The sequence below is a fragment of the Ranitomeya variabilis genome, chromosome 8 (assembly GCF_051348905.1).
Source record: "Ranitomeya variabilis isolate aRanVar5 chromosome 8, aRanVar5.hap1, whole genome shotgun sequence".
NCBI classification, from domain to species: domain Eukaryota; kingdom Metazoa; phylum Chordata; class Amphibia; order Anura; family Dendrobatidae; genus Ranitomeya; species Ranitomeya variabilis.
In genome coordinates, this window is record NC_135239.1 from 170,035,550 (window position 1) to 170,050,271 (window position 14,722).

The 14,722-nt window shown below is 42.9% G+C and overlaps 1 protein-coding gene across 2 annotated transcripts in view; it reads left to right on the plus strand.

Annotated features, from left to right (window-relative positions):
* Positions 1-2,593, plus strand: part of SFMBT1 (Scm like with four mbt domains 1) — a 150,414-nt gene extending 147,821 nt beyond the window's left edge. The window contains exons 20-21 of one of the 2 annotated variants that reach the window (XM_077278162.1): positions 231-359; positions 1,879-2,593. In XM_077278162.1, coding sequence (XP_077134277.1) covers positions 231-359; positions 1,879-2,019 — 270 coding nt within the window. In that variant the 3' untranslated portion in view covers positions 2,020-2,593. The remainder of the gene's footprint in view (positions 1-230; positions 360-1,878) is intronic. The other variant, XM_077278161.1, reaches the window with a different exon arrangement.
* The last annotated feature ends 12,129 nt before the right edge of the window (positions 2,594-14,722 follow it).

Sequence of the window (14,722 nt, forward strand, 5' to 3'; positions counted from 1 at the left end):
TGCAAAAATCAAGTGCTCATATGGCCATATTGACGGAAAAATAAAATGGTTATGGCTCTTGGAAGTAGGAGAAGAAAAAACAAAAACTGAAAATGGCAATAGCGTGAAAGGATTAAGGACCAGATGCCTCTAACGAATTTTTTTAACTTGAGTTGCTTTTAAAATTGACCAAAGTGTCTGTCTTCTGTATATGTTGGGTTTAGGCTTTACCGCACTGTGATACTTTGCAGGGTATCCGTATTGAGCTGAGGGAACCCTTGGCACTGAAGGAAATTCCAATAGACTGGACGGTTAATGATGTAGTGGAGTACATCAAGTCCACAGATTGTGCTCATCTTGCACAACTCTTTCAAGAACAGGTAAGGCTGACCTACTAGTTAGAGGATTACCGCAAGGATACTTTTTAGACAGGTGAGTGCAATTTACACCTATTTTGTGACCGCAACACCCTGACTTTTTTGCTGATTATCAGAACCAGGAAAGCACCATGAAGGTGCAGACAGATGGCCATAGTTCTCGTGCAAGGATCGCATCGCACGGACTGGTCTTCGGGTCTCCGGACCCTACAGTGATGTATTTCTATGCGGCTGCCACTCTCGGGTGAGGAGTGCCGACGGCCAGTCCGAGCATTGCGATGCGATCTGCTCACGAGACATTTGTCAGTAGAGCTGTCACCTCCCGCAGTAAAAAACACACTGGGAGCTATGTTATTCAATGAGGCAGTGCAGATGACCGTTTTTTTTGTTTTGTTTGTTTTTTATATATCTATAATTTTTTTTCACTGACCAAATCTGCATGTGAAAAAAAATTGCAGCATGCACAAGTTTCCTCCGTAAATTGGATGAGACTCGCCCATTCATTTTTATGTGTGGAAAAACATCAGATGACACAGTACAGTACAGCATCCGATTATTACAGATACATTGCAACTCCGTAACTTAGGAAGCTGCAAATGGTCCTGTAAATTATGCAAATCTGCTGCTGTGAAAAAATGGATTGCATATGGACTGCACAGGGATGACAAGTTAAAAAAAAAAAAAAAAAATCATGCCACATATCTGGTTGACTTTTTTTTTTTTTTCTTTTTTTCTTTTCATATGGTCATGTGAACCTACCCCCAACTCTTTGCTTCTGCAAAGAGCGGGCGTCTTCCCCAGGTGGAGAAGCCAATAAGGCACATGGACAAGTGCCTATCGGGCTGGGATATTCTACTTTTGCATATACTCACTTTTTTAAGGCAGCAGCGATCCTAAAAGTCAATATCTACTCTTCAACGAGCCTTACAATATTGAGATTCTGGATTTGACTTTTATCCTAAGTCATATGGCAAGGCTCGTTAAAGAATCTATATTGACTATTAGGATCGCTGCTTCCAATAGGAGGCGCTAGAGTTCTAGTCCTCTTGCTACTAAAGAGGTATTTCATCGTTGATTTTATGTTTTCCATGCCCAGTAATGTTAGTAACAAAGTCAAGGATGAAATTCCTCTTTGGTACCAAGAGGACTAGAACTCTAGCGCCACCTATTGGAAGCATCTATCCTAAAAGTCAATAGCAACACTTTAACAAGCCTTGCCATATGACTTGGGATAAAAGTACAGCCAGAATGTCAATATTGTAAGGCTCGTTAAAGAGTCGATATTGACTTTTAGGAGCGCTGCTTCCAATAGGTTTTTCTACCGTTCTAGTTCTCCAGCTCTCTGAAGAGACAATATTTAATTTCCCAGAGGCTCGAGCATTCGTGGCGTAGAAGTCTCCTCACTCTGACATGCCAGGCTTGGCTTGACACTCTTCCCAAAGAGAAACGTTGCCCCTTACACCTCTTTGCTGTGACAATCTGGCCATAGTAACCTTTTTTATCTCTTCTGTTTTGCATCTAGGAAATTGACGGAAAGGCACTCTTGTTGCTCAATCTTCCTGCTGTTCAAGACTGTATGGATCTCAGGCCTGCCACGGCTATTAGGCTCTGCTACCACATTGAACGAGTGAAGCTGGCATTCTACCAAAGCTTGCCTAGATAACGTGGAAGAGTGGACATATATTTTTGGTCTGGTGCAGCCCTTACGTTCTGTGCGAGCCTTAAGTGAATTGCACTTTTTATAGAGATGTCACTTGTTTACAAGTCCTCACGCGTTCTCCGACCTAGGGTTGGGAATATGATGAAATTGCTACCGATTTTACCTTTGGGTATAGGTGTGGTCACTACACCTGCCATCACCATGGGTTATTGGGCCCGTGATCTGCAGTGCAGTACAGCAAGCTGGGTGACATGTTGTAGTAAGTGATGAAGGTACCCGATAACCAGCCGTGATTTTTCCTCTATTGATTTAGGCTCTTAGAAACAGTGATTGTTAAGATTTGTTAAAGGGACAATGTTAATATTTAGATCTGAAAATATCCCTCGGATGCTTAGTTGAACTCCTTTCGATGTTAACTTTGCACAAAGTCATCATTTTTACTTGTATTTTTATTTTTTTTTTGTATATACATTTGCGTCTGTCATAAACATGTACGGTATATTACTGAATTTATATACAAAGATGTCAGTTTTTTTACATTATTAAGTCTAAGCAGCAGTTTAGTCAGTCTGGAACTGAATCCTTTTTTTCATCTTTCCATAAGGAAAACACTTGAATAAAATATAGCGTATATATATATATATATATATATATATATATACATACATACATACATACATACATACATACATACATACATACATACATACATACATACATATATATATATATATATATATATATATATATATATATATATATATATATACACACACACATTAAAAAATAAAAGATGTGTTGAGATTCACACATCAGTGTTTCACAGTCTGACTTGACTACGGACCGCATTGTGTGGACTGGCCGTGTGTCTGCCTAGCCCAAACCTGGCATCCTCATATGCCAATGAGGTCGGGTCGGGAGACATTCAGCCGGCCTGTGTGTCACGTTAATATGGCCCTTACAGGAGGGGGGGTGGATATTATTTAGGACAGTCTTCAGAGTGTATACTGACTACAAAAAAATAGCTCCACACTGTTTAATGCACAATTAGTTATATGTAATACTTTTTTTCACCCGCGGAGGCACTGTAGCAGGTGCTGTTGCTTTCCATCTTTCTACACAATATACAGGGCCGGACTGGGACTAAAATTCAGCCCTGACATTTGAAGTTACACAGGCCCACTTGTCACATGGTGACTGTATAATATCTTTGTACACTTGTAGGCAGGGCTGGTTTTAGGCAAAGTGGGGCCCTAGGCAAAGTTTAAAATGGGGCCCCAAATGCTAACATATCGCACATCACACAAAAGCATTTCGGTTGTATTTGCAAGCGCTGAGGTCAGGCCGCTAAATGAGTTTGATCGACAATACTGAAGTTGTTCAACTCTTGTTTCCTGGCCTCTTTCCACCGTCTGAGAAATAATGATGGGACAGAACGATCACTAATAGATCACTAACAGATCACCATACAGTATCATGTTATCAGCAGCACATCTACAGTTTACAGCGGCGATGTGCTGCTGAGAACAATGATTTTTGTTCCAGCAAAAACAATCTGAATATGCAGCATTTTACTTGTTTAGTAAAATACACCCCATAGTCCTCCATATATTATAATGTGCACCACAGTCCTCCATATAGTATAATACACTCCTTATAGTCTTCCATATATTAAAATACACTGCTCAGTCCTCCATATAGCATAATACACTCCTCATAGTGCTCCATATAGTATAATGCACCTATGTAGTACAATTCACTTCCCATAGTATAATGCACCCCATAGGTCTTCATATAGTATAACCTATTCCCTATAGTCCTCAATACAGTATAATGCAGCCCACATATAGTATTATGCAGCCACCCCAGAGTATAATGCTGCCACCCCATAGAATATAATGCAGCCCCCCTCCTAATTTAATGCAGCCCCCTCATAGAGTATGATGCAATCACCCCTAAAAGAATATAAATATAATACAGCCCCCATAGAATATAATGTAGCCCTGAATAGAATATAATACAGCCCACCTCCCCACAAAATATAATGCAGCCCCATCAAAGAGTATGATGCAATCATCCCTCATAAAATCTAATACAGCCTCCCATAGAATATAATGCATCCCATCTCCCCATAATATATAATGTAGCCCCCATAGAATATAATGCAGCCCCGATAGTATATAACACAGCCTCCCCCATAGAATATAATATACCCCCATCTATATATATAATTGTCTAAGGGTTTTTCCGTCTGTCTGTCTGTCCTGGAAATCCCGCGTCTCTGATCTGATCAGCGACGGGCACAGCATGGCGACGATGATGTCATAAAGGTTGCCTCGACCAATCAGCGACGGGCACAGTCTGCTGCGAATTCGCCTCGACCAATCAGCGACGGGCACAGTATCGACGTAGATGTCATAATGGTTGCCATGGCGATGATGATGTCATAAAGGTTGCCTCGACCAATCAGCGACGGGCACAGTCTGCCATGAATCCTGGAATCATCATTGTCCATATACTACGGGGACATGCATATTCTAGAATACCCGATGCGTTAGAATCGGGCCACAATCTAGTAGTATATAACAGCCTCCCCCACAGAATATAATATACCCCACAATAGTATATAACACAGCCACATAGTATATAACACGGCCTCCCCCATAGAATATAATATACCCCCCGCATAGTATATAGCACAACCCGCATAGTATATAGCACAACCCGCATAGTATATAGCACAACCCACATAGCAGATAACACAGCCCACGTAGTAGTATACAGCACAGCCCGCACAGTAGTATACAGCACATCCACGTAGTAGTATACAGCACAGCCCACGTAGCAGTATACAGCGCAGCCCACGTAGCAGTATACAGCGCAGCCCACGTAGCAGTATACAGCGCAGCCCACGTAGCAGTATACAGCGCAGCCCACGTAGCAGTATACAGCGCAGCCCACGTAGCAGTATACAGCACAGCCCGCACAGTAGTATACAGCACAGCCCACACAGTAGTATACAGCACAGCCCACGTAGTATACAGCACAGCCCGCATCTCTCCTCCCCCCCGAAAATGACCCCAAAGTCCAGTAAAAAAAAAAAAAAACACTCCTCACCTCTCCTCATGCCCGCGTTGCTCCCTGCTCCTGTCTCGGCGACTGCCGCTGCACTGCCTGGGACACAGTGAGTGCGTGCGCACCCGCAGTGTCAGAGGCAGAGCAGGGAATGCATTCAACTGTACATGTGAGTTGGCGCGCAGTCCGGCCCTGACAATATACAAATGAGTTATGAAGAGTCTCCATCTAAAATATTAGGGTACATTCACATATAGCAGAAATACTGCAGATTTATAATCCTTAGTCTAAAATGTTATCCACTTGGATAAACAAATATTAAAGAAACACAAGTGCAAGTCAAACTTCAGGAGGCCTTGAGCTTTTAAGAAAAGTCCAGACAAGTGGCACACGTGTTCTCTCATTCCACTTGTGGCAAAACCCTGTAAACAGCCTGGACTGCCCCAATCTTTCCGGTTAAAAAGACCCATTGATAAATTCATGTTATTACGTGAAACTACAATGGACTTCTAAAGACCAGAGTTGGCGCAGTTCTGTGCCATCTGTGCTACGTATGTGATGAGGCTTATTTATAGAACCCAGTGACATATATATTATATCTATCCAGAAAAATTGGAGGCAGCACACCGTTTGTAGTGAAAAAGAGCTGTGTAATCAGCCTAGAAGGCGACGTTTCAGTCCCAACAGGAACAGGAGAAAGGTTCCTGTTGGGACCGAAACATCGCCTTCTGAGCTCCTTTTCACTACAAACGGTGTGCTGCCTCCAATTTTTCTGGATTTTTACAATTGAGGTTTGGTATTTTGCCTGGGGGGCTCTGCACCCGGACTCATTCTCTGTGCTGCTCTAATTTTCATCTTCATATCTCTATAATTTTTTTATTTTTTTTTTTGCTTCTGAGCCATTACTGTGTACAGTATTTTACCTATTGTAAATCTTTTTTTTAGCATTTGCCAAGCAGTCTAGCTATAATTTATAACAGTTAATATAGTTTAAAAAAAAAAAAAAAAAAGGCAAATGTTGGCGACATACAGTTCTGTAGATCAGAAGAACATTGTCACGTTCTTACGTCGTGTTTTGTTGTATCCTCTGCATTTTTTTGCATTGTTGAAATATATTCATTCAACTTCCCCAATTTATTCCTCTAAACCACAAAATGAGAACCAGGGTGGAGGTTACACATTTATTTATTTAATGAATATGCTGTAAAAGATAGAAGTCGACCTTCTACAGTTACTGTTTTTGTAGCATAAAATGTCTTGGTTTCATACAATTTATTTGATTTGATTTTTTTCTTTATATATTTGGAATATTTTACCTGTTTAATATGATGTACAGACTCGAACACAACGAATCAAACTTGATATCTTGAATCACTGTTTTTAATAAATTTGTACTATTTTAACATGAACTGTTCTTGTGCTTCATTATTAAGAGCGGCCCACTTGAAAACCAATTTTGTTGTGTTTTGCTTCAGTTTATCTTTTGTCTAAACTTCTTTGCAGCTTGAATGCACAGGTCGCACAGCCAAAGACCACCGAGTGCCCCTTCTACACCGCAACATAACGCGAGGTCACCAAATGTTACAATTGATCGTCATTTTTTTGCAACTTGCTTGTTGTCGGTACTTTATGTATCACAATGCATCCCCCTTCACTTGCTCTATGCTGTAATGTAGTAGTAGCATGGAGCAATCTTTGGTCATAGGGCCTGTGTCATGATTAAGGTCACTGTGTAGCCCCCTTCTTAATATCAATGGCATATCTTCTAATTATCTTTTGGAAGTAGCAATTCTAAAAAGTCAACATCAATCCCTTTAATGAGCCTTGCCGCGCGACTTGGTATAAAAGTCAAACCAGAATCTCAGTTTGCAGACACATGTTTTAGGCAACGTGCAGAATTAACTTTTTACCTAATTGCCCAGCTTCCAACCTAGAACAGAACTAGCATATGAATGGAGCGGTATTATAAGCCCCAAAAGAGCACTCTGCGCTGGAGTGGAGAATGTTTCAGTGCAGCCCCTTTTAAAGCTTAATTTAAAGACTAACCAATAAGTCACTGTCCGAATTGCTACAACGCCACCAATCAGGAATAATATGTCTTGGATATTTAACATTGTAAATGGCTGAGTATGTTATTCTCAATCTTCATATTAGAAAACGTGCAAAATGAACTAGTAATAGAGCATCACTCCAAACTGAAAACACAATCCATCGATGTAAATAGGGGCGTACATAGAAATCACGGGGCCCCATAACAGAAGTTCTAACTGAGGTCACCCCACCCCCAAAAAATGAAATAATTATCAGGGTCACAGAAGAGCATATCTAACAACTTTCCAGCCTTCACATAGTAATTATCGTAATGCTGAATTCCTAGACTCTGTTTTCATTGCACCCATAAAGTATCATGCCAACAAAAGTGTCCCCCAAACACCGTATGATACCCCATGATGATGTCCTCCACCTGCACAATAGAATGACCCTACTGTACCCCACCTCAAATCCAAAGGCAAAGTATGGTAACCCAACACCGTATGATCCCCCACACAGGATAATGGTCCCACACCTCTCCACACTCTGAAATGGCCGGTCCTCCTTTAAAGTAAAGCTTGCCATACACATTAGATGCCTATCCACTAAACAAAGCTTTGCTCTGTCTCATACACAGGAGCGCTTTTTTGGCTGAGCGCTCCTGTGTTCCCTATGAGAAAGCCACCGACTGACACGTTGGCCAGCGGCTTATCTCCGAGAGAACAATCCAATCGGCATTCTGCAGTCGGAAATGTGCGATTGACATCTCTCCCCGCCATCAGTCGGCCAGGGCCTCCATACACATTATACAGCTGGCTGAACCCGTCGATATCGCTGGCTACAGCCAACATTGGTCTAATCCATGGATGCATAACCTGTGGCCTGCGATACAATTCTGTGCGACCACCCCCCCAACTTATGGACAGAAAAATACTTGTCTGACAGATTATTTCTGAGCAGCAGAGTAGTGGCATCAGCTGAGGAGCAGGACCTTGGAAGATCTGATGGCATCTCTGGATGCCTCATATATCACAAAAAAGGGATCTCGTCACCTGATGGACACTCCAGAAAGGACATGTCGCCTTCAACACCTGTGACTCCACTGTAGTTTGAGAATTGAGAACCAGAAGGCAGCAAGCACAAAACCTCTGACCCATTTTGTAGAGGACAATGTATATTCATGACATCTTTAGGGCCTATTCAGAGGCAGATCTTCCTGCAAATCCACAATAAAAAAAATGCTACAAATACTGTTTGAATAAGCGTCCTGCTGGTTTTATTGCCGAATGTTCAAAATAATGTGAAAAAAAAATATATAGGACATTTTTCCAATTAAAATCAGTCAAACTTATTCGAAGAATTTTTGACATATTTTTTTATGTGGATTTATCTACTGTTTAGTCTACTGGTTTGGTTTTTACTAGCAACATACTGATTTAGGCTATGTGCACACGTTCAAGATTTTTCGCATTTTTTTGCGTTTTTTTTTCGGCCGTGGAAAAAAAACGCTTAAACGCATACATAAGCATCCCGTCATTTTTAATGCATTCTGCAATTTTTGTGCACATGATGCGTTTTTTTCTGCGTAAAAAATGCAGCATGTTCATTAATTTTGTTGATTCTTTGCGTTTTTGTCGCTATTTAATGCATTGGGAAGCTCCGGAAAAAACGCGAGGAAAACGTAAAAAAAAGCGCATGCGGATTTCTTGCAGAAAATGTCCAGTTTTGCTCAGGAAATTTCTGCAAGAAATCCTGACGTGTGCACATAGCCTTAGGTCTAAATTGGGCTTGAAAAAAAACTATAATGAAAATTTACAAAATAAAAAATCTCTTTGGGTGTCTTGGACTAACAATTGATCTGGAAATGCAAACATCTCTCTTGTAGAGATCTTCTTTCTTTTAATCATTTGTAATTAACATGAGGAAGTAACATGAAATATTCATCTTTCAAAGAAGAATTCTTAATGGCAAAATGGAATTTTTTTTTTCCTATATTAGGTCACCTTAATCAATTGATTACATTTTACTGAATGTCGGATGTGAAAATATATTTATAAATCTAGATAATGTACATGGAATAATGTTTTATGCAGATCCGGACATATTTACATAATGAATAAAGTCTCTTGAATATCCCGACTGTGGAAGTGATTATATAGTTCAGCAAAGCTTTGTTTTTCATTTTAACGTAATATGCAGTTAATAAATAATACGTAATTATGCTTTCTGTAGGTTTTCCACCACTCTCCTTGCTGTCTAAGGCCGCCTGCTGGAAAAACCAGTACTGGTGAGATTGGTGGTCCATTTCCATGTGCCATCCATATGTACGCATGTGACATCCGTGTATCTGTTAGCTGTGCGTGTGTCACATCTGTGTGACATGTGCCAGCGCCTAGGAAAAGCAGTACAGTTTGTGCTGTACCTTGGTGCCGGCTGCTGATGGCAGCTCTCATCGTCATTGGTCTCACTAAGATCAGTGGAACCAGACGACAATGATGGGAGTTGTATTCAGCACCTGCTCTATACATTATGTATAAAATTAAGAATTAAATTAAAAAAAAATGGCGTGGGCTTCTGTGGAATTTTCATAACCAGCAGAGGGAAAGGCCACAGCTGGGGGCTGATGTAGTAATCTGGGAAAAAGAACCGTATCCCAAAAAGGTTCCCAGGCTATTAATAACAGCTCAAAAATGTTTGATTATCCATTTATCACTCTGTGACTGTCTTCGGTAAGGGATAGGGGCCTCAAACTGTCCCAGGGACCCTAACTATCCCTGTCTCAGGGGTACTATTAAAGGTAGAGAGGCTCGGGTCTCCGACCTTGCTATGCTCCTGTTAAGGCCCCGTCTCACATAGCGAGATCGCTAGCGAGATCGCTGCTGAGTCACTAGTTTTGTGACACAACAGCGACCTCAGTAGCGATCTCGCTATGTGTGACACGTACCAGCGATCAGGCCCCTGCTGTGAGATCGCTGGTCGTGTCGGAATGGCCTGGACCTTTTTTTGGTCATTGAGGTCCTGCTGACATCGCTGAATCGGTGTGTGTGACACCGATCCAGCGATGTCTTCACTGGTAACCAGGGTAAACATCGGGTTACTAAGCGCAGGGCCGCGCTTAGTAACCTGATGTTTACCCTGGTTACCAGCGTAAATGTAAAAAAAAACAAACAGTACATACTCACCATCTGATGTCCGTCAGGTCCCTTGCCGTCTGCTTCCTGCTCTGACTGAGATCCGGCCGTACAGTGAGAAGTGAGAGCACAGCAGTGACGTCACCGCTGCGCTCTGCTCTCACTGTACGGCGGCACTCAGTCAGAGCAGGAAGTAGACGGCAAGGGACCTGACGGACACCGAAAGGCGAGTATGTACTGTTTGTTTTTTTGGTAACCAGGGTAAACATCGGGTTACTAAGCGCGGCCCTGCGCTTAGTAACCCGATGTTTACCCTGGTTACCCGGGTGCTGCAGGGGGACTTCGGCATCGTTGAAGACAGTTTCAACGATGCCAAAGTCGTTCCCCTGATCGTTGGTCGCTGGAGAGCGGTCTGTGTGACAGCTCCCCAGCGACCACACAGCGACTTACCAACGATCACGGCCAGGTCGTATCGCTGGTCGTGATCGTTGGTAAATCGCTATGTGAGACGGGGCCTTAAAACCCTAATCTGTCTCCTCCCCACCCCATGAGACATGGGATATAAATGTCAGGTAAACAAGACACAAAGACAAAACAGGAATAAAGGCCCCGTCTCACTTAGCGACGCTAAAGTGATCCCGACAACGATACGACCTGTCAGGGATCGTTGCTGCGTCGCTATGTGGTCGCTAGTGAGATGTCAAACAGTGAGATCTCCAACGATCGCAGCTGCGATCTCACTGTTTGACATCTCACCAGCGACCTGTACAACGATGTCACATGGGAGCTATTATGACAATTCAGTGTCTGAGTCGTCAACGAGGTCGTTGGTAAGGTGTCAAACACAGCGATGTGTGCTACCCAGCGGGACCTCAACGATCAAAAAAAGGTCCAGGCCATTCCGACACGACCAGTGATCTCACAGCAGGGGCCTGGTTGCTGCTACGTGTCACACATAGCGAGATCGCTACTGAGGTCGCTGTTGCGTCACAAAACTTGTGACTCAGCAGCGATCTCGCTAGCGATCTCGCTTAGTGAGACGGGGGCTTAAGAGAAAACCTTTACAAAAGCACAAACCAGCAACAGGGGAAGAGGATAGGAAAGGGGGGAATAAACCAAACAGGGAAAAGGGACCCGAAGATAAACACGCACATATTACAGCAAAACTACAGATCACTACTGTGACCACTCCACTCCAGCCGCTTAGCTAGAGTACTCAGCACAGGAAGAGGAATCTTTCACTGGCAGAGACTAACTGCCCAGAGCCAGTGTAATATATATATATATATATATATATATATATATATATATATATATATATATATATATATATATATATATATATATATATATATATATATATATATATATATATACTCACCGGCCACTTTATTAGGTACACCTGTCCAACTTCTTGTTAACACTTAATTTCTAATCAGCCAATCACATGGCGGCAACTCAGTGCATTTAGGCATGTAGACATGGTCAAGACAATCTCCTGCAGTTCAAACCGAGCATCAGTATGGGGAAGAAAGGTGATTTGAGTGCCTTTGAACGTGGCATGGTTGTTGGTGCCAGAAGGGCTGGTCTGAGTATTTCAGAAACTGCTGATCTACTGGGATTTTCACGCACAACCATCTCTAGGGTTTACAGAGAATGGTCCGAAAAAGAAAAAAAATCCAGTGAGCGGCAGTTCTGTGGGCGGAAATGCCTTGTTGATGCCAGAGGTCAGAGGAGAATGGGCAGACTGGTTCGAGCTGATAGAAAGGCAACAGTGACTCAAATCGCCACCCGTTACAACCAAGGTAGGCCTAAGAGCATCTCTGAACGCACAGTGCGTCGAACTTTGAGGCAGATGGGCTACAGCAGCAGAAGACCACACCGGGTACCACTCCTTTCAGCTAAGAACAGGAAACTGAGGCTACAATTTGCACAAGCTCATCGAAATTGGACAGTAGAAGATTGGAAAAACGTTGCTTGGTCTGATGAGTCTCGATTTCTGCTGCGACATTCGGATGGTAGGGTCAGAATTTGGCGTAAACAATATGAAATCTTTGGGATGTGGTGGAACGGGAGATTCGCATCAGGGATGTGCAGCCGACAAATCTGCGGCAACTGTGTGATGCCATCATGTCAATATGGACCAAAATCTCTGAGGAATGCTTCCAGCACCTTGTTGAATCTATGCCACGAAGAATTGAGGCAGTTCTGAAGGCAAAAGGGGTCCAACCCGTTACTAGCATGGTGTACCTAATAAAGTGGCCGGTGAGTGTGTGTGTGTATATATATATATATATATATATATATATATATATATATATATATATATATAGTAAATGATAAGCAGTTACAGCTTTACTGGTTAGTTTGCTGGGGACACCAGAAAATAAATGTTAAAGGGCCCCCCTATAAATTGTAACCAGCAAAGACTGAACAGACAGCTGTGGGTTGATATTAATAGCCTGGGAAAGGGCCAGGGATATCGCACGCCCTCCCAGGCTACTAACATCAGCCCTTAGCTGCCCCAGAAATGGTGCATCCATAAGATGCACCAAATCTGGTGCTTTGTCCGGCTCTTTCCACTAGTCCTGGTGCTGTGGCAATTGGGTAATAGGGTTGGGGTTGATGTCAGCTTTGTATTGTAAGGTGACATCAAGCCCAGGGGTTAGTAATGGAGAGGCGTGTATAAGATGCCCCCATTAATAATCCCACAATAAGTTTTGAAATAAACACATGGCAAGAATAGAATCCTTTATTTGAAATAAATACTCCCTGACCCTTTTTTTGTCCCCATTTATTACTGTAAAAATGAAAGTAAAGAAAAACATATTTGTTACCTGTCTGAAGAGACGATAATACATTCGTCCCACACCACAATCCATCACTGCTACATGTGGATGTCTTGATGAACGGTGGCATGATACAACCATTCACGGTGACATCCAGGAGGCCCTGAGCTGGGGTTAAGCTTCAGAGACAATTGGTAACGGATTTGTGGCGAGGCGCACCGTTCCCGATTCATAAAGAGGCGTATGCTTCTGTATGTCTTTTTCTTCATATGGCTGGGGTCTAAGGGGTAACGTTTCTCCTTATGGAGAGTGACGTGCTAGCTCTGGCATGCCAAGGTAAGGAGGCTTATTTGCCGTGCAATGCTCCTCTGGGAAGTGTAATATGCAAATTGCCTCTTCAGAAAAGAGAAAGAGGACTTGAACTCTATAGCGCCACCTGTTGGAATCAGTGATCCTACAAGCCACAATCAACCCTTAGTCCTCTTCATATGGCTGTAAGACATGGACACTCACAAGAGCAAACAGAAGAATACTTGATGCCTTTGAGCTGTGGTGCTGGTGAAGACTCATTCGAATCCCATAGACAGCTAGGATCATCAAAACTCATAAAAACTCAGAATTGTCCATGTAAATCAAGATCACCAGGCAGAAACTAATCAATTTTGTGATAAGGACAAATTCCTTAGAATTGGAGATGCTACTCGCAGTGGTTAGTGGTAAAAGGAAAAAAGGCGATTAAAAGCTGGAGACAGTGGAATGCCGCCAATGGCAGTGGGGCCCGTGAGTCGGAGGGACCAGTGCTAGTGCTGGCATCAGCCTCCCAGCCTGGCACTCTGCAAGTATCGAGAAGGGCGCTTGAGCTGATGCTCCCTACTCCATCATTTCCCTCTGCATCTATCGTCTCAGTGCAACGGGCACGACGGCACTACATCGCATCCTCTGAAGTGCATAGATGCAGAAGACACGCTGAGCAGGCTCCCATAAAGGAAAAAGTTCATTGGGAATAGAGTGGGTAAAGGTGCGCTGTGACACCACCTTAAGAATGGTAGATCCTGTTTTATCTACTATGAATAGATATATTATCTTTTATTGTAATCCTGTCTATGATGATAATACGACTGATGAAAAGTCTTGTGTAAAGAGCCGTAAGGCTGGGTTCACATTGCGTTAATGTGTGCACGCTAACGGACAGCGTTGCACGGCAAAAATGTCACAATTAACGCCGTGCAACGGGTCCGTTAGCGTGCCCATTGACAGCAATGTAAATGTCTCCTGCAGCGCATCACTAGCGCGTGCCTTTTTCGGCTCGCGCTAGTGATGTGCCGTTCTTCTGTGACGTGCCTCGGACGCTGCTTGCAGCGTCCGCGGCGCGCCCGAGGTCCGTTCCCCGCTCTCGCAGATCGGGGATCTGCGAGAGTGGGGACGTTAACGCGACCCCAAACACGGCCCCTAAATAAACATTGCGTTAGCGCAATCCGCTAGCGCTAGCGCTAAACGGATTGCCCTAACGCAATGTGAACCTAGCCTAAGTGTGTTGGCCATTTTACACAAGATGATATTGGCCCAAATAAGCATGGTAGCAATCACCCAATAAACAAGCAAAACACTTTTATGAATGGTGTAAACAAATCTCACTCCAAAGAGATTACAAGTTTCTTGAGTGCAACAGACATAAATGTA